This window comes from Rhinoderma darwinii, chromosome 12 (assembly GCF_050947455.1).
Source record: "Rhinoderma darwinii isolate aRhiDar2 chromosome 12, aRhiDar2.hap1, whole genome shotgun sequence".
NCBI lineage: Eukaryota > Metazoa > Chordata > Amphibia > Anura > Rhinodermatidae > Rhinoderma > Rhinoderma darwinii.
In genome coordinates, this window is record NC_134698.1 from 79,436,756 (window position 1) to 79,462,531 (window position 25,776).

At 45.6% G+C, this 25,776-nt stretch overlaps 1 protein-coding gene across 2 annotated transcripts in view; it reads right to left on the reverse strand.

Annotated features, from left to right (window-relative positions):
* CDC42BPB (CDC42 binding protein kinase beta) overlaps nucleotides 1-25,776 on the reverse strand; it is a 63,635-nt gene that overhangs the window by 37,378 nt on the left and 481 nt on the right. For both annotated transcript variants that reach the window (XM_075844263.1, XM_075844264.1), the window contains exons 1-6: nucleotides 25,767-25,776; nucleotides 9,356-9,447; nucleotides 6,884-6,967; nucleotides 6,570-6,665; nucleotides 5,051-5,199; nucleotides 2,785-2,878 (exon numbers count right to left, since the gene is read on the reverse strand). The exon at nucleotides 25,767-25,776 is cut by the window's right edge. In XM_075844263.1, the coding sequence (XP_075700378.1) occupies nucleotides 2,785-2,878; nucleotides 5,051-5,199; nucleotides 6,570-6,665; nucleotides 6,884-6,967; nucleotides 9,356-9,447; nucleotides 25,767-25,776 (525 nt within the window). The remainder of the gene's footprint in view (nucleotides 1-2,784; nucleotides 2,879-5,050; nucleotides 5,200-6,569; nucleotides 6,666-6,883; nucleotides 6,968-9,355; nucleotides 9,448-25,766) is intronic.

A 25,776-nucleotide genomic window follows, 5' to 3' on the forward strand; every position in this document is an offset into this window, starting at 1 on the left:
GCTCTCGACTGGAAACAATTGTAGCAAACCCTCAGCTTGCTACACGTATGAAGGTCTGAACGGTCTCAGCCTCTGGATGTCCCTATTCACTGACAGCGAGCTGAGATCTTGAACACTGTGAGGAATTAAATTGTACAATGATTAAGCTTTGTTTAACTCCTTAACGCCGAAGGACGGATATATCCGACCTCAGCAGCTGCTAGTTCGCGCAGGAGGACGGATATATCCGTCCTGTGATGGCGCGGGTACTGCCAGTGTACCCACGCGATCAGCGGCAGGAGCACGGCTGTTATACTCAGCATGGCTCCTGCTGCAACTGCCGGAATCGAAGCGCGCGCCGATTCCGCCAGTTTAACCCATTAAATGCCGCTGTCAATAGTGACAGCGGCATTTAATGTGTTTGACAGAGGGGGGAGCTCCCTCTGTCTCCCGATCGGCGCCCCCGCAAACAAATCGCGGGTCGCCGTCGGGTTTCCATGACAGCCGGGGGTCTAACAAAGACCCCCAGGTCTGTCTTCAGCATCTGCCTGTTAGGCGATGCCAGAGGCATGACCTAACAGGTTGCCTGTCAGTTTTACACTGACAGGCAATAATGCTTTGGTATACGAAGTATACCAAAGCATTATATATGCGATCGGCACATCGCATAGTGAAGTCCCCTGATGGGACTAAAAAAAAAAATGTAAAACAGTTAAATAAAGTTTGTGAAAAAAAAAAATAAAAAAATTACAGTCAAAGTCAAATAAAACTACTTTTTTGGCCCAAAAAGTGGTTTTATTTAGTAAAACGGTCAAAACAAATCACACATACACATATATGGTATCCCCGCGATCGTAACAACTTGACCAATAAAATGAACATATTAATTAAACCGCCGGATGAACGGCGTCCAAAAAAACCGCAAAAAACAACGGCAAAATTCTCTCTCTTCTCCAATTCCCCCCATAAAAAATAAAATAAAAGTTAATCTATAAGTCCCATGTACCCCAAAATTGTACTAATGAAAACTACACATTGTCCCGCAAAAATCAAGCCCACATACGGCCACATAGACGGAAAAATAAAAAATGACGGCTCTTGGAACGCGGCGATGCAAAAACAAGTAATTTTTTTCTAAAAGGCTTTTTATCGTGCAAACGTAGAAAAAAACATATAAAACCTTTACATATTTGGTATCCCCGTAATCGTGCCCACCCATAGAATAAAGTTAACATGTTATTTACGCTGCACAGTAAACGGCGTAAATTTATAACGTGAAAATTAATGCTGGAATAGCTGCTTATTTTCAATTCTCTCCTAAAATAAAGTTAATAAAAGTTAATCAATATGTTATAAGCATCTAAAAATGGTACAATTACAAAATACAACTCGTCCCGGAAAAAACAAGCCCTTATACGGCTATGTCGACAGAATAAAAAAAAAGTTACGACTCTTGGAATGCGACAGTGAAAAAACAAAAAATAATCCTTGGTCATTAACGTGCAAAATGGCCCGGTCATTAAGGGGTTAAAGAGGCTCTGTCACCAGATTTTGCGACCCCTATCTGCTATTGCCTGTGATCGGCGCTGCAATGTAGATTACAGTAACGTTTTTATTTTTAAAAAAATGAGCATTTTTGGCCAAGTTATGACCATTTTTGTAGTTATGCAAATGAGGCTTGCAAAAGTCCAAGTGGGTGTGTTTAAAAGTAAAAGTCCAAGTGGGTGTGTTTAAAACTAAAAGTACAACTGGGCGTGTATTATGTGCGTACATCGGGGCGTGTTTACTACTTTTACTAGCTGAGCGTTCTGACGAGAAGTATCATCCACTTCTCTTCACAACGCCCAGCTTCTGGCAGATCACGCTGTGACGTCACTCACAGGTCCTGCATCGTGTCAGACGAGCGAGGACACATCGGCACCAGAGGCTACAGTTGATTCTGCAGCAGCATCGGCGTTAGCAGGTAAGTCGATGTAGCTACTTACCTGCAAACGCTGATGCTGCTGCAGAATCAACTGTAGCCTCTGGTGCCGATGTGTCCTCGCTCGTCTGACACGATGCAGGACCTGTGAGTGACGTCACAGCGTGATCTGGCAGAAGCTGGGCGTTCTGAAGAGAAGTGGATGATACTTCTCGTCAGAACGCCCAGCTAGTAAAAGTATCAAAAACGCCCCGATGTACGCACATAATACACGCCCACTTGGACTTTTGCGAGCCTCATTTGCATAAATACAAAAATGGTCATAACTTGGCCAAAAATGCTTGTTTTTTAAAAATAAAAACGTTACTGTAATCTACATTGCAGCGCCGATCTGCTGCAATAGCAGATAGGGGCTGCAAAATCTGGTGACAGAGCCTCTTTAAGCCTTATTACCTGGAAATATATATGTCACAGCTGCAGCAAATGCTACAAACATTACTAAAAGTATCGCCGGATGAAATTTAAAGGGGTTGTCTAGTTATTAGAGGGGGGGGGGGGTCCTCTGGTCAGGATTCTCATCTCTTGATCAGAGTGGAGAGCGGTTGCATAGAGCGTCTCTGGAGGACCCGTCCTGTCCTGTATTACACAGACACACTGCAATGCTTCATTTCTCCTGCGGTGGCGCTGCAGGGAAACGGAAGACTTACTGCCAGATTCCCCACAGATCACAGCTGATCGCTGGGGGTCCCAGCAAGCGGAAACTTTGTGATCAGCTTATTGTCAAGGGACTCTTTGTTACAAGTAGCGATTGTCCAAAGCGGAGAACCCCTTTAAAGATACAGGCTGGAACTTTCTTTGAAGATGAAGAAAAGTGTATAACTCACAGTGCCATCGGAATTCATCTTTAAACACGACCCAAAGTCTGCCAGGCGAATATGGCCGTTCATGTCCAGGAGGACGTTATCGGGTTTGATGTCCCTGGAGGAAGAGAAGAGACGGAATAAACGAAGACGCCTTGTAGTGAATGTCCATCTAGGAGAAAATCCTTACCATAAAGCTAGCAACATCTGGTGACATCATGGCTCTTTCTCTAGTTACACCCAGAGCTGCATGCAAAGCACTGGACTGTATTATTTAATTAATTAAGAAACAGAGAAAATGCAGAAAACACAGGAGGACGAGGGCCCCGAGGACTCAAGAATTAGCACTGTGCAGAAGGACAAAGCTGCAAAAGTGATGCAAATGTGCTCTGCTGCACTGCATTCTGGGTGATATAGTCTTGATGTGGCACACTACATCAACCAAAGCAGCACATGCTCTGTACAGACACTGAACCAGCAATATATATAGGAGAGGCAAGATTAGAGTTTACAGCTAGTAAGCAGAATACTTGTTGCAGCTTTGAATGTGAGTGGAGTATACTATATGATGTAACTCGAGATCAGCAAAAAAGTTACTAAAAATTATACGCAGATTAAACTTGATGGTTGGTAAATGGGATCTACGGGGAAGCGGCTCGGTCCGACACAACGATCACAACGAGGCTTCAATTAACTTCTCACTAAAGCCTTGAACTTTACATTGGAAGCAAAAAACTGCACAGAGTGTTCTCCTCTTTCCGTTCTCGTTTCCCAGCACTGAACAATAGGAAGACGGAGTCACAGAAAAGTGCAGCCACCAGGGAGGACACCGCGACATCAGCCGGCGGCAGCAGCACCACAATATCAGGATCCCCAGCTGCCCCTCATGTCACTGATCCCTACGACCATTCATTACGATACCCTGCTAACCCTAGAGCCGTCCGTGGACGTAATGATGATCGAGAAAAATGCTGCATGATGAAGGGTCGCCCATGCCGCATCCTGCCGTGGTGACACGTTTTTCACGTGTCGGTCAGATATTGGTAACCGTAGTCATGTGACGTGGAGCTGGATGGCCCATCAAGGCACGGCCATAACCATTACTCAATGGAGAATCCAGCGGAACGGGAACAGCGCCAAATTATAAAGGGGAGTATATTAGAAATTTATACATGACATTGTTCTCGGTTATCAGCGATTGACTGCAGTGTTCAATAATAGGATGAGCGACAGGAAGAATAGAAAACTCCCTGCCCCCCACGATCACTACGTTATGTCAGATATCTCCAATGACGAGACCCTCCACAGACATTTACATTATATATGTGACGGATATCAGCCGCTCCTCTTATAACACTCCAGTACTAGAAGTTGCAGTTTTGATCCTGAGTTACATCCTGTATTATACTCCAGAGCTGCACTCACTTTCTGCTGGTGGAGTCACTGTGTACATACATTACATTACTTATCCTGTACTGATCCGGAGTTACATCCTGTATTATACTCCAGAGCTGCACTCACTATTCTGCTGGTGCAGTCACTGTGTACATACATTACTTATCCTGTACTGATCCTGAGTTACATCCTGTATTATACTCCAGAGCTGCACTCACTATTCTGCTGGTGGAGTCACTGTGTACATACATTACTTATCCTGTACTGATCCTGAGTTACATCCTGTATTATACTCCAGAGCTGCACTCACTATTCTGCTGGTGGAGTCACTGTGTACATACATTACATTACTTATCCTGTACTGATCCTGAGTTACATCCTGTATAATACTCCAGAGCTGCACTCACTATTCTGCTGGTGGAGTCACTGTGTACATACATTACATTACTTATCCTGTACTGATCCTGAGTTACATCCTGTATTATACTGGAGAGCTGCACTCACTATTCTGCTGGTGGAGTCACTGTGTACATACAGGATATTACTTATCCTGTACTGATCCTGAGTTACATCCTGTATTATACTCCAGAGCTGCACTCACTGTATACATACATTACATTACTTATCCTGTACTGATCCTGAGTTACATCCTGTATTATACTCCAGAGCTGCACTCACTATTATGCTGGTGAAGTCACTGTATACATACATTACATTACTTATCCTGTACTGATCCTGAGTTACATCCTGTATTATACAACAGAGCTGCACTCACTATTCTGCTGGTGAAGTCACTGTGTACATACATTACATTACTTATCCTGTACTGATCCTGAGTTACATCCTGTATTATACTCCAGAGCTGCACTCGCTATTCTGCTGGCAGTAGTTTTACCTGTGCACATAATGCAGCTGATGAATTGAGTGGATCGCGAGCACCATCTCTGCCAGATAAAACTTGGCCATGTCTTCGGGTAAGCGGTCTTCAAATTTACTGAGAAGTGTTAGCAGGTCCCCTCCTACATAGTAATCCATGACTAAATACTGCAAATAAACAGACAAGAGCCATCAATACCAGCAACGTATGAGCTACAACTGTGCAGTACAATATATAACACGGCTGATATCAGTAGAATTCTGCATTACTAGATCTGCAAAAACAGCACATTATGGCATTGCATACGATGTAACCGCCAGAGGGGCCGGGCTCTGCGCTGCCACGTCCCACGATACAATATGACATTTCTCTTTAGTCTTTTTAATGATTGCAGGTGAGGAAATGTGGTCATGCCTGTGTGTAGATATGGCTGTCACATACTTGCTATGGTGCCCCCTAGTGTTCATTTGATTCCATCTCAGAACTTCCACCTTGGGGATAATTTGGGATAGGGAGATCCTAGCTATGTGCAAATGATAGAACGGGTCCCCGATTCTATTCGATATAGCAGAGTGCAGTGGTTACAACCCTGGACAATCCCTTTAAATATTTTTTTTACCCCAACATTGGTGGGTTCCAGAAGATGAGACCATCGTTTCCTAGGGCACATTGGCAGATCTTATTAAAAGGCCTGAAGCGATATAGCACTGAATGGAGAGATCATTTATCTTGTTACTTTGATGCACACAAAGCCTCAAGGCACCCGGGGCCCCAAAGCCTCAAGGCACCCGGGGCCCCAAAGCCTCAAGGCACCCGGGGCCCCAAAGCCTCAAGGCGCCCCAAAGCCTCAAGGCGCCCCAAAGCCTCAAGGCACCCCAAAGCCTCAAGGCACCCCAAAGCCTCAAGGCACCCCAAAGCCTCAAGGCACCCCAAAGCCTCAAGGCACCCCAAAGCCTCAAGGCGCCCCAAAGCCTCAAGGCACCCGGCGCCCCAAAGCCTCAAGGCACCCCAAAGCCTCAAGGCACCCCAAAGCCTCAAGGCACCCCAAAGCCTCAAGGCACCCGGCGCCCCAAAGCCTCAAGGCACCCGGCGCCCCAAAGCCTCAAGGCACCCGGCGCCCCAAAGCCTCAAGGCACCCGGCGCCCCAAAGCCTCAAGGCACCCGGCGCCCCAAAGCCTCAAGGCACCCCAAAGCCTCAAGGCACCCCAAAGCCTCAAGGCACCCGGCGCCCCAAAGCCTCAAGGCACCCGGCGCCACAAAGCCTCAAGGCACCCGGCGCCACAAAGCCTCAAGGCACCCGGCGCCACAAAGCCTCAAGGCACCCGGCGCCACAAAGCCTCAAGGCACCCGGCGCCACAAAGCCTCAAGGCACCCGGCGCCACAAAGCCTCAAGGCACTCGGCGCAATAAAATAAGAAGATCTTTCACGTAATACTTTGTTACTTTGTTGCGCTCTCACAACTGGAAGGAAATCTCCATCCTTTCCAAACCTTACAGAAACTGATTCAGCGTCAAACAAAATTACATGGAAAAATTACCAAATAGTTCTCGTCCTGAAAGGCGAAGTGTAATGTAGTGATCCACTGACAGTCCCCATTCACCAGCACGTTCCTCTCCTCCCGGAAGCAGGCCGTCTGGATAGGAAAGAAAAGTAACGAGTGAAATAGAACAAGACGTCTCCCCCCCCCGATATCACTGCACGTGGTCCTGGGGGGCGAACAATATACGACTGCCTATAGACCAATGGCTGACGCTTGGGTGGAAACGGGACATAGATTACAAGGCGCATAGAAAGCATCAGCCACTGACCAATAAAGACACCCGAAAACTACACCCACGAGGGGGCACTTACTTCTGCTCTTTTGAGCATCTCCCACTTGTTTAGGATTTTCATGGCATATATGCGCTCCGTGCTCTTCATTCGCACCACGGCGACCTGAGGAGACGAAAAATCACAGTGAGCGTTGTACAGAAAGAGAAAAGATTCTCATAGTGATAAGTGACAGAATGAAGCAACGCGCCGCGCCAAAGTATTACATAAAGAGCCGCCAGGAAAGCTTCACCCTCAGGAAATGGCTTAAATAACTCCTTTATACTGTAAAATTCATTTAAGATGTCATCAAGGGACGAGTGCCGGATTATAAAGTATTCTGGATTATTGGACAATTACATAAAAAAAAAAAATTCTATAAACTAATTAGTATGGGTAGAGAACTTATAGGAAAAGTCCAAAAGAAAACGGTAACAACTTTGGGGATTTTCCCATAATCATTTATCACCCATCCACAGGATAGGTGATAAATGTGGTGATCAGAGTGCTGGTAGCCCTGCCGATCCGAATGACGAGCATCCCGAGTCCCCTATGTGAATGGAGCGGTACTGCGAATGCTCGGCCACCGCTCCAGTCACAGTCTATGGGACCTCCGGAGATAGCCGACTACAGAGCTCACTAGTCCCAAAAAAAGTGAATGAAGCGGTGGCCAAACATGCGCAGTACAGCTCCATTCACATAGGCCATTCGTTCTCGGGATCGTTGGAGGTCCCAGTGGTTGGATCCCCTCCGATCAGGCATTTATCATCCTATCCTGTGGATGGGCAATAAATAATGTTTATGAAAAAAAAAACTTTAATTGTTTTAGAGGGAGAAAAACACTAAGTGGAGATTACATTGTAGCCTAGCAACAGAAACCAGCTATCAGAGGTGACCACCCCAGTATAGTCTTGGCTAACCCCACCAGAAGTCATAGCTGCCGGCACCAAACAAGAAAAAAAAAAAAAAGGGTTCCTTCATCGAGATAACTGGCTAGAAATGAGAGCGTATATTAAAAAAAAACAACTATATATATATATATAAAATGTATCCCCATAAAAAGTCACTGTGTATATATATGACATTACTTATCCTGTATTATACTCCAGAGCTGAACTCACTATTCTGCTGGTAGTTGTTAAAAACTATCCGGAATGAAATGTATGTACACAGTGACTCCACCAGCAGAATAGTGAGAGCAGCTCTGGAGTATAATACAGGATGTAACTCAGGATCAGTACAGGATCAGTAATGTAATGTATATACACAGTGACTCCACCAGCAGAATAGTGAGTGCAGCTCTGGAGTATAATACAGGATGTAACTCAGGATCTGTACAGGATAAGTAATGTAATGTATGTACACAGTGACTCCTCCAGCAGAATAGTGAGTGCAGCTCTGGAGTATAATACAGGATGTAACTCAGGATCAGTACAGGATCAGTAATGTAATGTATATACACAGTGACTCCACCAGCAGAATAGTGAGTGCAGCTCTGGAGTATAATACAGGATGTAACTCAGGATCAGTACAGGATAAGCCATGTAATGTATGTACACAGTGACTCCACCAGCAGAATAGTGAGTGCAGCTCGGGAGTATAATACAGGATGTAACTCAGGATCAGTACAGGATAAGTAATGTAATGTATGTACACAGTGACTCCTCCAGCAGAATAGTGAGTGCAGCTCTGGAGTATAATACAGGATGTAACTCAGGATCAGTACAGGATCAGTAATGTAATGTATATACACAGTGACTCCACCAGCAGAATAGTGAGTGCAGCTCTGGAGTATAATACAGGATGTAACTCAGGATCAGTACAGGATAAGCCATGTAATGTATGTACACAGTGACTCCACCAGCAGAATAGTGAGTGCAGCTCTGGAGTATAATACAGGATGTAACTCAGGATCAGTACAGGATAAGTAATGTAATGTATGTACACAGTGACTCCACCAGCAGAATAGCGAGAGCAGCTCTGGAGTATAATACAGGATGTAACTCAGGATCAGTACAGGATAAGTAATGTAATGTATGTACACAGTGACTCCACCAGCAGAATAGTGAGTGCAGCTCTGGAATAGAATACATCCTCTTCGCTGGGTTCAGTGTCAGCAGTTTTCTACCCTCAGACTTTGGCTACAGCTCAGTTGTCCTTAAGAGACTGCAAGAACCACTCTGTATACCTGGCACTCCGTTTATTTTGTTGTATTGTGGAGCCAACTGATAAGAGTCTTGCAGACAACATGATGACGTCACTTATGGGGTAATCAGCGTCCTCACGTGTAAACCGTGGATGGATCTCCTCTTTCTGAGCCTACCAAGGTGTGAAATGTTCCTGTCAGGTCAGACTAGTTCTCATCATGCCCACCGGAGGCGAGCGGCGTGATACGTTTTCCCCATGATTAACACTCCAGTAGAAGACAATGGCGCGTGTCAGGTGACGGTCAAAGTCGCCATTCCCTTCCCTTGGAGTTGCGTGACTGCCCCAATATATTTATAATAAATTTACCTCTCCAAACGCTCCCCGTCCGATAACCTTTATAATTTCGAAGTCCTCCCGCCGCAGCTGCATTCCCTTCAGGAGCTGAGTGAAAGGTTTTGCTGTGAAAAGACGAGAAAAACGATCGTAAGTCCCGACCAATCTTCATACAATTTAAAGGCGGTTTGTCGATTTACATAGAACGTGAATTCTGTAACTTTCGCCAACGCGCTTTGTTTCTCCTAATTTTCGTTTGTGGTCAGTGAATGGTAACATTTGTAATCAGGGCAGGCTTTCAGACTCTGGATGTTTCCTTTCACTGACAGCAAACAGACATATTGAAAACTGTGACAATTTATATAAGAAAACTTTACATTATATATGAATAAGATTTAGGTTCCCCTGAGCTCCATATAGTATAATAAGGAAGGCGAGTGTCGTGGACCCTTCATTCAGCTGGTAGGCGGGGGTGTCGGGAAATGGAACCCACCCCCCTATTAGACATTGATGGCCTATCCGAAAGGAAACCCCTTTTAAAAAAGAAAGGTTGTGCCTTGTGCAGGACTAGAGGGGGAGGAGCATGACAGGGATTGTTTTTTAATGCTCACACGGTCAAGATTTGATCTAGACAGATCCGCTGAAGATTTTGAAGATAATCCGTGGCAGGAATCCGCAACCCCTCCCCCACAACAGCGTCAGGGCCCCTCCCCCAACACAGCAGCTGCCAGGGAAGACAGAGAAGATGGTACCCCATAAAAATAAAATGGGACCCCCTACTTTTGGGAACACCCATCATCCTGGCAGAGGAGGGCCCAGAGCTCGTTCACGTCTGACTCACGGCACGATCTGACCCGGCCCGCTATGTAAATATTTATATCACTGGCTTCTGCCCAAGTGTCACATCTTATCAAGACCGCAGACTACTGCCTTCTGTTATCAGCCACTCAAAGATGGGAGAAGCGGACAGTGGTGGAGGTCGGGGTGATTCCTAAACACTGTTGTAGGATCCGGCACAGATCACCCCGGGTATAATGGGGTTCACGGCACCAGAGTCCAGACCGGAGGAGACGACAGTCGTCTGCGCCGTCACAATTACCGGTTCTAACAAGATTAGAAACTATTTATCATATTTACAAAGTGACTCAGCGCAGGTAATGAGCGCAGCGCCGGCTCCGTCCGTCAGCGTACAGGCACAAACGGCGCGGTCGTTGCGCTTACCTCTTAAAGGGGCAGTATCCTTAAAATAATGCCTGGTCATGAACGCCTGTGCAAAACATCCAGGAAGGTGCGAGTAAAGTTAGCAAGAAGTATATAGTCCAACATGACACCATGTGCCGTACAAATCTTATAATAGTGCTGGAGTGATATATGAGGAGCGGCTGATATCAGTCACACGTATGATGTAATGTCTCTGGAGGATATAATAGTACTGGAGTGATATAAGAGGAGCGGCTGATATCAGTCACACATGATGTAATGTCTCTGGAGGATATAATAGTGCTGGAGTGATATAAGAGGAGCAGCTGATATCAGTCACATATATGATGTAATGTCTGGAGGATATAATAGTACTGGAGTGATAGAGGAGCGGCTGATATCAGTCACATATGATGTAATGTCTCTGGAGGATATAATAGTGCTGGAGTGATATAAGATGAGCGGCTGATATCAGTCACACATATGATGTAATGTCTCTGGAGGATATAATAGTACTGGAGTGTTATAAGAGGAGCGGCTGATATCAGTCACATATGATGTAATGTCTCTGGAGGATATAATAGTACTGGAGTGTTATAAGAGGAGCGGCTGATATCAGTCACACATATGATGTAATGTCTCTGGAGGATATAATAGTACTGGAGTGATATAAGATGAGCGGCTGATATCAGTCACATATGATGTAATGTCTGGAGGATATAATAGTACTGGAGTGATATAAGAGGAGCGGCTGATATCAGTCACATATATGATGTAATGTCTCTGGGGGATATAATAGTACTGGAGTGATATAAGAGGAGCGGCTGATATCAGTCACATATGATGTAATGTCTCTGGAGGATATAATAGTGCTGGAGTGATATAAGAGGAGCGGCTGATATCAGTCACATATGATGTAATGTCTCTGGAGGATATAATAGTACTGGAGTGATATATGAGGAGCGGCTGATATCAGTCACATATGATGTAATGTCTTTGGAGGATATAATAGTACTGGAGTGTTATAAGAGGAGCGGCTGATATCAGTCACATATGATGTAATGTCTTTGGAGGATATAATAGTACTGGAGTGTTATAAGAGGAGCGGCTGATATCACTCACACATATGACGTAATGTCTCTGGAGGATATAATAGTGCTGGAGTGTTATAAGAGGAGCGGCTGATATCAGTCACACATATGACGTAATGTCTCTGGAGGATATAATAGTACTGGAGTGTTATAAGAGGAGCGGCTGATATCACTCACACATATGATGTAATGTCTCTGGGGGATATAATAGTGCTGGAGTGATATAAGAGGAGCGGCTGATATCAGTCACATATGATGTAATGTCTCTGGAGGATATAATAGTACTGGAGTGTTATAAGAGGAGCGGCTGATATCAGTCACACATATGATGTAATGTCTCTGGAGGATATAATAGTACTGGAGTGATATAAGAGCAGCGGCTGATATCAGTCACACATATGATGTAATGTCTCTGGAGGATATAATAGTACTGGAGTGATATAAGAGGAGCGGCTGATATCAGTCACACATATGATGTAATGTCTCTGGAGGATATAATAGTACTGGAGTGATATAAGAGGAGCGGCTGATATCAGTCACATATGATGTAATGTCTCTGGAGGATATAATAGTACTGGAGTGTTATAAGAGGAGCGGCTGATATCACTCACACATATGATGTAATGTCTCTGGAGGATATAATAGTACTGGAGTGTTATAAGAGGAGCGGCTGATATCAGTCACATATGATGTAATGTCTCTGGAGGATATAATAGTACTGGAGTGTTATAAGAGGAGCGGCTGATATCAGTCACACATATGATGTAATGTCTCTGGAGGATATAATAGTGCTGGAGTGTTATAAGAGGAGCGGCTGATATCAGTCACATATGATGTAATGTCTCTGGAGGATATAATAGTACTGGAGTGTTATAAGAGGAGCGGCTGATATCAGTCACATATGATGTAATGTCTGGAGGATATAATAGTACTGGAGTGTTATAAGAGGAGCGGCTGATATCAGTCACACGTATGACGTAATGTCTCTGGAGGGTCTCGGCAATGGAGATGTGATATAAGGGGGGCACGGAGGTTTCCACACTGTCAGAACAACCCTAGTCAGTCTTTCTTAAGTTGAAATGGCTGATAACAGAGAACAATAAACCACAATCAATTGTACAGAGACAAAACTTCTATACTCTATACACGTGACTGCTGCCGTCCACGCGACTACACTGCAGAGACAACTAAATGCAAAAATTATGGAAAGACGTCAGTGAGTCACGAGACAATGACTACGGATTGTCTTAAAGGAGTCGTATAATAAAAGCTATGCAACTTTCAATTTCTCATCATTTTCAAGATCTCTGTTTGCGGTTAGTTAATGGAATCATTCTTGTTTAAATCCCGAGGATGAAGACCTGTACAGACCTAATACCCCCAAGCTTTAAGTTTGTTACCATTGTATCCAGTCTAGACAATCCTCTCCGTGAACAGCCCGGACTCCAGACATCACTCGCACTGATACATTGTAATAAACCATCAGGACAGGAGAGACTTGTGCCGCTCACAGAAGATGGTCTACACTGGATATAAAATTGTAGCAGACCTTCAGCTGTGAACAGTAGGAGGTCAAGACGAGTATTCAACCCAAGGCCTGATGAACACGACCGTGAGGGGGTCCGCAAACACGGATAGACGTCCGCTGAAGTGCTAATAGAAGTCTATTGGAGAGTCCGTGCCGCAATTGTGGACAAGAATAGGACATGTTGTATATTTTGCGAATCACTTCTACGACAGACACTAGGGTGGTCACGATACCAGAATTTGGACTTCGGTACCGATACTTTGTGTAGTATTGAGATTCTCCAGACCAAAACGATACTTTGGCAATAATAATAAAAAAAAAAAAAAAAAAAAGTTCTTCCATTTCCGGATGTGAGGCGCGAGGTGCGATGAAGTTTGAACCTCCACGTGCCTCATATTAATAGTAATTAACCCCATCATGTTCCTCACGGTCATAATGGACAACATTGGGTTAATGTGTGGGGTACATGAACCTCGTGCCTCACATTAATAAATTACACATCATAAATTAGTTGTACACGTTATTACGGTCGCAACGATACAGAATGTGTGTATATTTCTATATACGGATGTTACACAGGCATATATCTATATACTGATAGTACACAGGCATATATCTATATACTGATAGTACACAGGCATATATCTATATACTGATAGTACGCAGGCATACATCTATATACTGATAGCACACAGGCATATATCTATATACTGATAGTACACAGGCATACATCTATATACTGATAGCACACAGGCATATATCTATATACTGATAGTACACAGGCATATATCTATATACTGATAGTACGCAGGCATACATCTATATACTGATAGCACACAGGCATATATCTATATACTGATAGTACACAGGCATATATCTATATACTGATAGTACACAGGCATATATCTATATACTGATAGTACGCAGGCATACATCTATATACTGATAGCACACAGGCATATATCTATATACTGATAGTACACAGGCATACATCTATATACTGATAGCACACAGGCATATATCTATATACTGATAGCACACAGGCATATATCTATATACTGATAGTACACAGGCATATATCTATATACTGATAGTACACAGGCATATATCTATATACTGATAGTACACAGGCATACATCTATATACTGATAGCACACAGGCATATATCTATATACTGATAGTACACAGGCATATATCTATATACTGATAGTACACAGGCATATATCTATATACTGATAGTACACAGGCATACATCTATATACTGATAGTACACAGGCATACATCTATATACTGATAGCACACAGGCATATATCTATATACTGATAGTACACAGGCATACATCTATATACTGATAGCACACAGGCATATATCTATATACTGATAGCACACAGGCATATATCTATATACTGATAGCACACAGGCATATATCTATACACTGATAGTACACAGGCATATATCTATATACTGATAGTACACAGACATATATCTATATACTGATAGTACACAGGCATATATCTATATACTGATAGCACACAGGCATATATCTATATACTGATAGTACACAGGCATATATCTATATACTGATAGTACACAGGCAGCGGTTACCCAAGTATGCCCTAACAGGAAATATGGTCAGACAGCCCTGGGGTCTTTTAATGGACCCTGGGCTGTCTGCCCATATATGGTATGTCCCTTGATCGTGTCAGAGGGATTCACCTTCTGATTTTCCCCTGAATGCTGCAGTCCGCTTTGATCGGAGCATTCAAGGGAATAGTGGCGGAGACTAGAGGTTTCTCTGATCTCCGCTGTTACAGCGGGGCTGCGGCTGTGTAACACAGCTATTGCCCCGCTCCTGACAAGTGCGCGCGCACGGTCTTCAGTGGCGCCGCTCATTAGTGCGGCGCCGGTCGCATCACATCAAGCTGAACACGCACACACTTCTCAGGAGCGGGGCAATGGCTGTATTTGACAGACGCAGTCCCGCTCTGACTAAAATTCATGTGTTACAACACTGCGGCCGCACAGCTTAATATCGAAATACTTGAATGAACGGTATTGAAACGTTTCAGGGCGCACAGAATCTAAATAGTATCGATATTTCGATGCATTGTGCAACCTTAGACACATTCGTAAATATATGGGAAGGCGTCCGTGGCCTATAGAAATGAATGTCCGCAATATCATTCGTAATTACGGATGAAAACTACGGTTGTGTGAATGGGGTCTTAATAGGACCATTTCCATTCACTGACAGGAAGCATATATCTTATGCAGAACTCTCCATTGTACTAGGATTAAAAAAAAACTTTCGGATTTTGGGACGACAGGTGCAGGAAACGAAAAAGAAAAAGCAGCACTTCTGCTCAAGTCGTGACGATTTCATATCTAAGCTTCCTCGCAGTCCGGGCGTGCCTGTACCGGCCGGTCAGTCTGCTCTTTAAATGTCAATATGTGACAAGTCTTGGGAACACACCCAGCCGCGGTATAGAAGGGCGACAATGAGCGTGGCGAGCTTTTATTCTACATGACAGAGGAGTTTACCAAATCTCTGCGCAGGTAACAGGAGACGCGGCCGCCCTCGCAACAACAACACGCCGCGGCGCTGTATACTACAGGACGAGACATGAGACACCACAAAAATATGACGACGGGAAAAATAAATCCTCCAATCTGAAGAACGTGGACCGCAAACCGCGCGCACCTCCCCTCCCCCAATACCAACAACTCCAATTATTTGTATCAAGATCCTAGGAGGAATACCTGACATTTTCCGGCAGCTATTGGGGAACACGGGGCGACATACAAACGAGAGACGCACAAAGCAACTTTGGTGCTGCGACTTTTTGAACTCCTTAACCGCCAAGAAAGCCGACCTTAGCCAGTGTATGGCCCTTTAGCGACACTGGTTGTTAAAGGGCCATACACCGCAGGACATCTGCAATAATTGATAGGATTTTCCCCATGAGAAATTGTCTCCAATTAATGCAAATTTTCACGCATTTCCAATTGTGTAATGAAACAATATTGTTAGAGTTTAAAACATAAAGTTATGCAGAGTTTCCCCTCGCTGTGCCTGTGTGTCAGTCTTTACTGAAGCCTGCCATTCTATTCATGAATCAGGAAGCTCAGGATGAACAGCGCTTTTGGAAGGAAGGATAAAGAAGAAAATACTAATAAGACAATCAGACAAAATATCATAGGTGCGATATTGTTGGGGGTTTGGTAGCTGGGACCCCCACTCATCTCTAGAATCACAATACTCCAGCCCCAGTTTCCACATAACAGGTCATAATCAAGACTGGTGGGGGTCCCAGCTGGCAGCAACTCGTCAATTTTACACTTATGACGGGCCTTATTGTCCCGTTTCAGCTCCAGGGTGGGGCCCCTTCCATAAGACGAGGTTGCAGGGGGCCTCAGTTGGGATTCCATACAATCAGAGGAACCTGGCGAAGAGGGAGATGTTCTGTGCAGTGGCTCTCAGCTCCAGCAGAAATTTAGGGACCCCCCCCAACTAAAGGAGAAACTAAAAATAGTTAGTCCCCGGTGTCCCTAGAGACGAGTGACCCTGCGAGACCCCTCCGTACATTATAAGCCCCCTGCACATGATTACAGTCGGGTGCATCTCATGGAGAGGGATATATGGCCACTTCCTAGTAACACATGTCGGTATCCTGTTTGCTCCCCGGGCTGCAGCTGCACGTTGTGTTTCGGAGGTCCTCGCTTCCTCTCCTCTTCCTGACTAGATCTGCAGGTCAGGAACTTCCTCATCTGGATCTGACATCCCCTCTAGATGAAATACAAAATCCCTGCACGCGGCGGTGCCACGGTGAGCCGCCTCCGAGAGAAGCCGCCCGCCACATAATGGTCCCATGCAGCTCATTATACCTGGGAAAAAGTAATGGCGCCCCCTGGTGATATAAGGAGCATCCTGACATTGCAGCACAGGGAACACGTCTAGATATAGAAGCCTCCAGCACAACTGCATTAAGGATCTGCGGCTGTAACGTTACTTGGAGTCCACCCCCCCCCCCCCCAGGGTCACTTAAGGCATCCACTTTCCACACGGAGGGCCCCTGCGCCTTCCACAGTCAATGATGGAAAGATGATGAGTGTCGGAATCCCCGGCCTCCTGAGTAATGACTCCGGCGCTGCTGCTACTAACTGGTAAAGATGGAAAAAAAACAAAAAAAAATACTAAGTGCATCCAATTAACGGGAAACGGGAGAACGCAATATAGCGCAGCTCCACAGCGTCCGATGTAAAATCCATCACCTCTAATAAATCCTCAGGACGTATTTTATAACTTTTTACTGTGTTTTCTTCTGCTCTCTGATCGTTACTTATCAGTTGATATCTGGAACCCGTCAGCAAGCATGCTGGTTATTGCCAATAGATCTTATTATGGATTGCGTGAAAAACCGAGACAGGACGGTTCATTAACCAACGAGTATCTGATGGTCATCAAAAAGCTTCCGAACCATACGATTATTAAATTCCTGCATGGAGCCGGGTTGCAGGGGGTACCCTAATAGATCTGTCAACAGCAGCTTGCTAACGGCTGCTCCACAGACATCCATATGCTGTAATAGAACACGTGGACAGGGGTTGGGAGCAAAACCTCTTTGGCAATTAGATGTTGCATTTTAGTAAATACTTTTCTTTTTTTTTATCAGCAAAATAACCAGAAAAAGCAGAACCCCAAACCCCACAACGATCAGAGAACAAAAAACTACTGATGCTTTACGAATCTAATGCCAGTACTACAGTGAAGACCGACAACAGGAAGAAGGGGCAGATTTAACTATACATTGCAGTATTTATTTATATGCCATTCAGGGTCTGTGGAAAGTTGGGTGGCAAAGCCCATTGAGGCCATTACGGTGCTAATTTCAATATCTAGTGAACTGAACTTGGCGAATAGAAGGAAACGGAGGGGCAGCGACGGGCGGAAATGCTGATTAATAAACATATTTGCATTTAAAGTCGCACGTTAAGATTTAATCACATACGTCGTAAAATTCCTGTAATCCGTCAGCTGACCGTTCAGAAAGGTCCGTCAATTCTGCTAAATTTCTATGACTGTCTGATAATCCGGGATCTGTCAGATCCCAGTAAAGCCGGATTGAGGGATTTTACTATAATAAACGCACGATTACAAAAATAAAAAAACGAAAAAATGTTACAAAATATAAAAACTATTTACATTTTGTAAGTTACTTTTTGTATAGAATTCAAAACATTAAAAAGTAAACAAAAAAAAAAAAAAAGTAGTAAAACAGTAATAAATTTTGCATTTCCGAGCCCCCCCCCCCCCGCTGAGATAAAGCGCCGGCCTCCCCCCCTCCACATGCAGGCGCTGCAGACGTGGCCTCCGTGGCCTGTTTAACAATGGAGGTGAGAGGTCGTCAGCTGCTGAAGTGATTGTTTCCTTTTCCTGTTCTACCTACTTCCCGGGAAGCGACAGTTAACCCCTCACAGGCCGGCAAAGGGTTAAAAAAAAAATATATATATACAATTTTGACCAGGAGGGGCATTAAATATTTACATGGAGAAACGTCTCTGCTGGGACATCCGGCCGGCAGCTCTGACTGCTCATAATCCGCGGCGTCACGCCAGATGTCAGCCATGTCCACCGGCAACAAATCAGCATTTTATGGCGCTCCGGGAGAGATTTTTTTTACATTAAACAAAACTTTACTGACATTAACGATACCAAGTTAAATACAAGTTTGGAACCATAGGGGCTGCTCCATTGGCTGTATTACAAATCGGCCGATACCACCTGGTGGCGCAAACACTTCCCTGCAGTGTTATCATAGGAACTTTTGTTGCAAAGTCTATGAAAAGGTTGTAGTTTACGATTGCTGGTTATGTGCGCCATTTTATGGAGCGTGGTACGTGGATATACGTGCATTCTACGACCCTGCGCGCGTCTAGTCATCGACCTTTCTATAACCGCGCTGTAAAGTGTAAGATTTACAGTGATAAAACGGAAAGTGACAGAAACCGCGCCTGCTGCAAAACGGGCGCACGCAGACCATCGTGGAAGGGATGAAGAATTAAAGGGGATGACCAGGATTAGAAAAACATGGCTGCTTTCTTAAAAAAATAGCACCACACCTGTCCACAGGTTGCGTCTGGTATTGAAGCTCAGCCTCAGTAACGTCAATGGCGTGGAGCTGCAATACCGCCTACAACCTGTGTTGACCGGTGTGGCACTGTTTCTGAAAGAAAGCAGCCGTCTTTTACTAACCCAGTACAACCCCTTTTAGGCTGAACGCACACGTGTATTTTGCTGCGGAAAATAAGCGAAGGAAACCGTAAGAAATGCACAGCAAAAAGCGCACCAGAAGGTGCGTCTTTTGATGCATTTTTTGGTGCAGCATTTTCATGTTGCGGGTTTTGCTGCGTATTTCCCCAGAACTAGGGAGATAGAATTCACAAGTCGAATCGTGGGATAAATGGACATGCCGCGGTTTAGAAAATTCGCACCGCAGGTCAATTTACGTTCCGAAAAATACCGCAGCGTGGATAGGATTGCCTGGAATGTAATTGCCTATGCTGGTACCGTATTACGCTGCGGTTTTGCCGCACGCAAATCTGCGCAACAAAACCGCACGTAATACGGTTCATGTGCATTCAGCCTTAATAATTCAGAATCTCCGCATACGGTCAGTACTTATTTTTAGTTTACCTTTACTGTAATGGAAACTGTCAGCATGTTGCTATTTACAGATCTGTAGCTCCTATTCTACACAGTTGTATTACAGTTCACTATAAGCTCCAAGTTGTCAGACACCATAATATGGCACGTGGGGGTCTCGCTGTACGTCCACATGCCCCCAATTTCATACAGAATCCAGCGAATAGAATAGGGGGGGGGACACACTAGATTTCTGCAAGACCGAATTCAGACGACCGCCGTATACATCCATTAAAGAAACGTCTGTCACACTGACGCATGTATTTCAATGGGGCTGTTCACACTGTTTTATCAGAACGTGTGAAGGGTCCGAACTCATCCTATTTTCTTCCGTTTTCACGGATCCCGCGATATACTCAAGTCTATGGGGATCCGTGAAAACGGGACCCGCACGGGTGCAACTCGGACGTGAAAAACTACAGTTTTTCACGTCCGCGCTTGAACTCGTTTGTGTGAATCTGGCCTTAGGGAGGCATCAGTTGTGCACTTCCCCTTTAAGGAGCGGTGACCTTCCCGACGACAGTCACAAATGACCAGGGTGGAGCCTGGAGGTCGGCTGCACAGGAAATGGTCATGTGACGTCCTGTACATTATAAGGCTTCATTATATATTAACGATCCTCTCCCGTTATTAGATTAATTATGCAGAATGGACCGGCCGGATGGGATCTCAGTCCTACTGGTTTCTAGGAAAGCTGGGTGACAAGCACTATGGCCGCCATCACAGCTCTCATATGTGTCCATCATCCAACTCTCCCAAGCTCCTGAACGGCAAATCTATTGATACAGTGAACCCCCCCCCCCCCCCACTCATATCAAACGCAGATCTGTCGTCCCTTAGAAAAGCCTAGACGATTCAAAGTCTTACATCTACTGTCCCCTCATATCTAGTCACCAGCTGACAACACGGCTGCCATCACTGCTCCCACAGAGGGCGTTACTCAGCTCCCTGTGACCCCTGAACGGCAAGTCTACCTAGTTACGGAGCGGCACAATCCCGGTCATTGTAACAGACCAGAAAAAGCGGTTTATGAAATACAATGCTCTTTAATATAAAAGCCACCTATGACTGTGTCCATCCTGAGCTTCCTGCTTCACGAACCAAATGCCAGACCTTCAGTGAAGACTGACACCAGCAGAGCTGTAAGGGAGGGGAAGTTACATTGGGCTAATAAAGTTATAGAACGACGATAGGACTTGATTTTGTCATTCGGAAGTGCTCTTTAGGCAATTTCCTAGACGGTCAGGACACAGATCCCGCAGCCTCCACCTCTCTGAAGCCTCTGCTCAGGTCTGGTCTTTCCCCCTCCTTGGAGACTCGAAAATGTCATTTCCTACAACTCCAATCATCCTATAATGGGGGTCCCATCTGTCAGCCAGATCCATCACCCAGCGAAGCCTCAACTATTCCAGCAGGCAAAGGCGTGAAAGACATTACATTGGAGAGGCCCAGGGTGCAGACGGCCGTCAGGGCATGCTGGGAGTTGTAGTTTCAAGACAGCTGGATAACTTCAGGTTGCATATGACCGACAGAGCATGCTGGGAGTTGTAGTTGCACAGCAGCTAGAGAGCCCCAGGTTGCAGAACAACTAATCCCAACAACCGGATTGCAAATTGACCGGAACGCGTCCTTGACACCTTCCCATCCGCCGCCAGATAAAAGTTTTCGCCGTCAACGCCCAACAATGTCCAGTTATTCTTGGTCGTATAAACAGGAAATAAAATTTCCTGCTTGGAACTTGTGTAGTCGCTAAAAAAATTAAAATAACGTCCGCACCGCCAAAAAAACAATTGATTCTACCAATAAAAATACAGAGAGGGAAAAGCAATCAGGGACCCATCGCTGCAGGGGGTGGTGGGGGGGGGGGGGGGGCATTTCACCTCCGTTGGGGGTTTCTGTTCCAGAATAACTCGTCTTATATTCATACGACACGTAAATAGACCAAGAATTCTACAATTCACAGCCGGTAACACCACGACCTGGACCCAGAGCGCCGTCCATCCAGAGCCTCCTGATTCATGAACAGAATGCCGGCACTGCAGTAAATAGGACGCTGGCAACGACTTTGGTGGAGAGATTCTAGAAGAGTCACGTGACCCAAACTGACCAATACGACTATGGGATGAAAACAGAAAGCGCAACCTTGGCCGCCATCGTGATAGTGATGTAAAATCGATACAGGTATTGATAAGGCCGGTGGAAAGCTCCGTTTATGATTAGAATACCAGAACCGCATTCACACTGAACTGAATGTGAAAGCCTGGATGTTTATACCATTCAGGGTCTGCGGAAAGCTGGGTGACAACCCCTGTGATCTTTGTAACGGCGGTCGCCTGTGCAGTGGTGAAAAAAAGACTTTATGGGCAAAACCCCCCAAAATCCTTAAATACCGCAGGCAGAGTGTAGCTCATTGCAGCATTCCTAATGTAAGGCTCCGGCTTCCTGGAATCTGTATACAGAGCGGCCATACATTCCAGACTATAGACGTTCTCCAGATCTGGGATGGGCGGCAGCAGGACGTGCAGAGATGGGCTCCGCGTTACCGGACCAAACGTTTACCCGAGAGCGCGGCCGTATCCCAGCATCCAGTACCAATCCAATCAACTTGACCATTTTCAAGATCTCTGCTTGCTGCCTGTAAATGGGAACAGACCTAATGCTGAGACTCTGCTACAATTGTATCCAGTCTAGACAATCCTCTATAAGCTAAAACACATCTCAAATCTTCTCCTGCCCTGACAGTTTGTTACATTGTATCAGCCTGGAGTATCAATCTTAGCTCAGAGTGGATTGCCTAGTCTAGATACAACTGTAACAAACCCTCAGCTGTGAGAAGTATTAGGTCTGTGGGGGGATTCAACCTATGGATGCAATAGGTGTCCAGCCACTGAAAGCAAGCAAGGTACTGAAACACGGGTGCAGAGTTAATAACGTGTTAGATTCAGACAGGAAGTCAGAAGATGCGGCAAATATCACAGTGGCGCGCGGGTTTACACAAACTGGTGACTTATTTTTTTGGGGGAATTTTTTTTTTGCGAATCTGTGAATCCGGATGACATTGCATCCACGCAAAAGTTTTTTTTCCGCTCAAATGGACCGCAACGGATCGTGGCTGTCGGGGACAGTCTTGGTTAACGTCATTTTATTGTGCCGAAATTTTCCACGTGGGTGCATTTTATGCCACGTCCTGTCTAGACACTTTTGGACAGGCACAAACATCGGTTCTTTTTGGCGCAAATCAATAATAAAATTTGCACCCAAAAATTTAAAAAACGAGTTTAGGCCAGAATTCTGGCGCAGCAACAATAACAATAATAAATCTGCCCCGACGTCTGTTAGAAAGTTGCAAAACTTTTAATTTTTTGGTATAAAATTGGAAATCAAAAAGGTAAACGGTAGAAAAGGGTCGCTGTCCCTTTAAATATCTTCTGACATGTCATGGAGCCAGGACCCCCGATCATTACAGGTCTGAAGGGTCAGAACCCCCCCCCCATCCCCACATTATGAGATCTGTATATCTGCCAGTGAAGTCGGCACTGCTCCTTTAAATCCATGGGACTGTAACATGAACACATTGTAACAGTCCCTCAGCCAGTGCCTGCTGTTTTATGATACAGGCAGCAGGAGAGGATGCTGGGGATTTCCTGGCTCATGATCCATTAACCCTGCGCATACAGGAAGTGATTCTGATAATAGACGTTTATTAGGGAATTGCCGTGGATGCAATTGTCCAATAGTCAACCACAAAAACGGGAAGTGAAAACCTCAGAAGAGACGGCGGCCGAGACGAGGGATCCGCCGCAATTTACATCATGGTCTGACACGGCGAAACTACAACTCACAACAGGCTCATGGCATGCTGGGAGTTGTAGTTCCACCACAGCTGACAGCGCACGGGCAGATCTGCCACATTGTACGAGATCTTCTCCCGGATGTCATCTCTAATTGGATTAAAATCTTCATGATTTCATTTCAGGATCCACTAATTGGCAGCGGCCGCTCGTTCTACCCGTCACCCCCCCCACGCCCTGCGATTATCGTCATCTGGAAAAGCTGGGTGACAACCAACATGACAGCTGTCACCCAACTGTCCCAGACTCCTGAATTTTAGCTCTGCAGGGATCACTCCACTCTGATTGGTACAATATTATGCAGGACTCTGGGAAAGCTGGATGACAACTCTGACCGGAGCAGTACCGGTGTCACCCAGCTTTCCCAGGCACAGACTTTTGCAATAATTTGTATCCCAGATTCGCTGGTTGGCGCATATGACAGGTATATGGGGAATAAGTGCCCCCACAGTGGTCTGCGGCGAAACTACAACTCCCAGTGTGCTCTGACAGTCCGCTGGGAGTTGTAGACCACTGTATTAACCGTTGTATAAGAAGTTGTGCTGTTATTAATGCAAGTTTAATGTCATCAAATGAATAAACCCGGTACTGATGCCAAGCTATGCCAACTGCAGAGCAGCCCAGGTTGGCACTGATGACCCCCACCAGGGGGTAATACTTCATGGGGGCCGGAATAACGTGTAAGGAGACCACGACGACGTCCTGGGGGTTATTCTGGAATGTACCCGGAGATGCCACCTGCAGAACATCCCAGTGCAATGCCAACAGACGCTCTGCAGCGTTATGCCACCTCTGCCCCCTACAGTCTATGCCCACAGTCACACGCCCAAACCTTGTGTTATGCCAGGGCCACTTGTGTCCTTTGTAATGCAGCCATATGATGCCACTCTTACTCCTTGCTGCAATGATCCCATGCCATGTGCCCTGTGTAATGCCCCCATGAATATGCCCATCCAACCAAGCACTGTCTATACCAAGCCGTGCCTGTGCTACCCAGTTACTATGCCCCCTGCACTGCCCACAATGTTAGCGCCAGCCAATCCAAACCCAAAACATCACGTCGTCCTCAGGATACGATCACACACAACCATGTACATTAATGTAACGCCACCTCTGCCCCCTGTAGTGATGGTCTCATGTCTGTAAAAATGCCCAGGCCTGGTATAATGCCAATGCCCATGCCACCCAGTTCCCCCATTATATTACCCCTCAACTATTCACCCTGTATAAATGGCCCAATGCAATGCCACCCAAGCGCTTGTGCCCATTACGCAATGCAAAGTCAACAACCCCGATATGCCCCATCTGACCCGTATGGTAACGTTCCTGGTATAATACCAATGCTCACCATATTTCACTGTGCCCTCTTATAAGGTACCATCCACAGCCGCTGCGCAGTATTCCTACAAGTTATGCCACCACAATCCTGGCATCTCGCTCCATGGGGCAAAATCACAACAATCCTGGGCACTGCCCGTCCAAAACTTCTGATGCCCTTTTGCAATGTTCCCATGACATCCTTCCTAAGGTGATAATACAATGTACCAACTACCCCCCCCCCCCGATGTGTGGACATCCTCGCCCCCTGGAAAACATTCAACTAGGACATCTACCCAAATTTACTGCAGTGATGCCCACAGCCCAGTGCAGCAGGCAGAGGTCAGAGTATATCCCTGTGCCACCCTGACCATATCCTTGTGCCACCCTGGCCATATCCCTGTGCCACCCTGACCATATCCCTGTGCCACCCTGACCATATCCCTGTGCCACCCTGGCCATATCCCTGTGCCACCCTGGCCATATCCCTGTGCCACCCTGGCCATATCCCTGTGCCCCCCTGACCATATCCCTGTGCCACCCTGACCATATCCCTGTGCCACCCTGACCATATCCTTGTGCCACCCTGACCATATCCCTGTGCCCCCCTGACCATATCCCTGTGCCCCCCATACCATATCCCTGTGCCCTCCAGATAACGGTCACCCCTGTAACATCCCACGTCTCTTGCTGCCCATCAGCCACAACACAAAACGTGCCCTGCAGACTACTGCCCCCATCATCCGTCACTCACCCCACTCCAG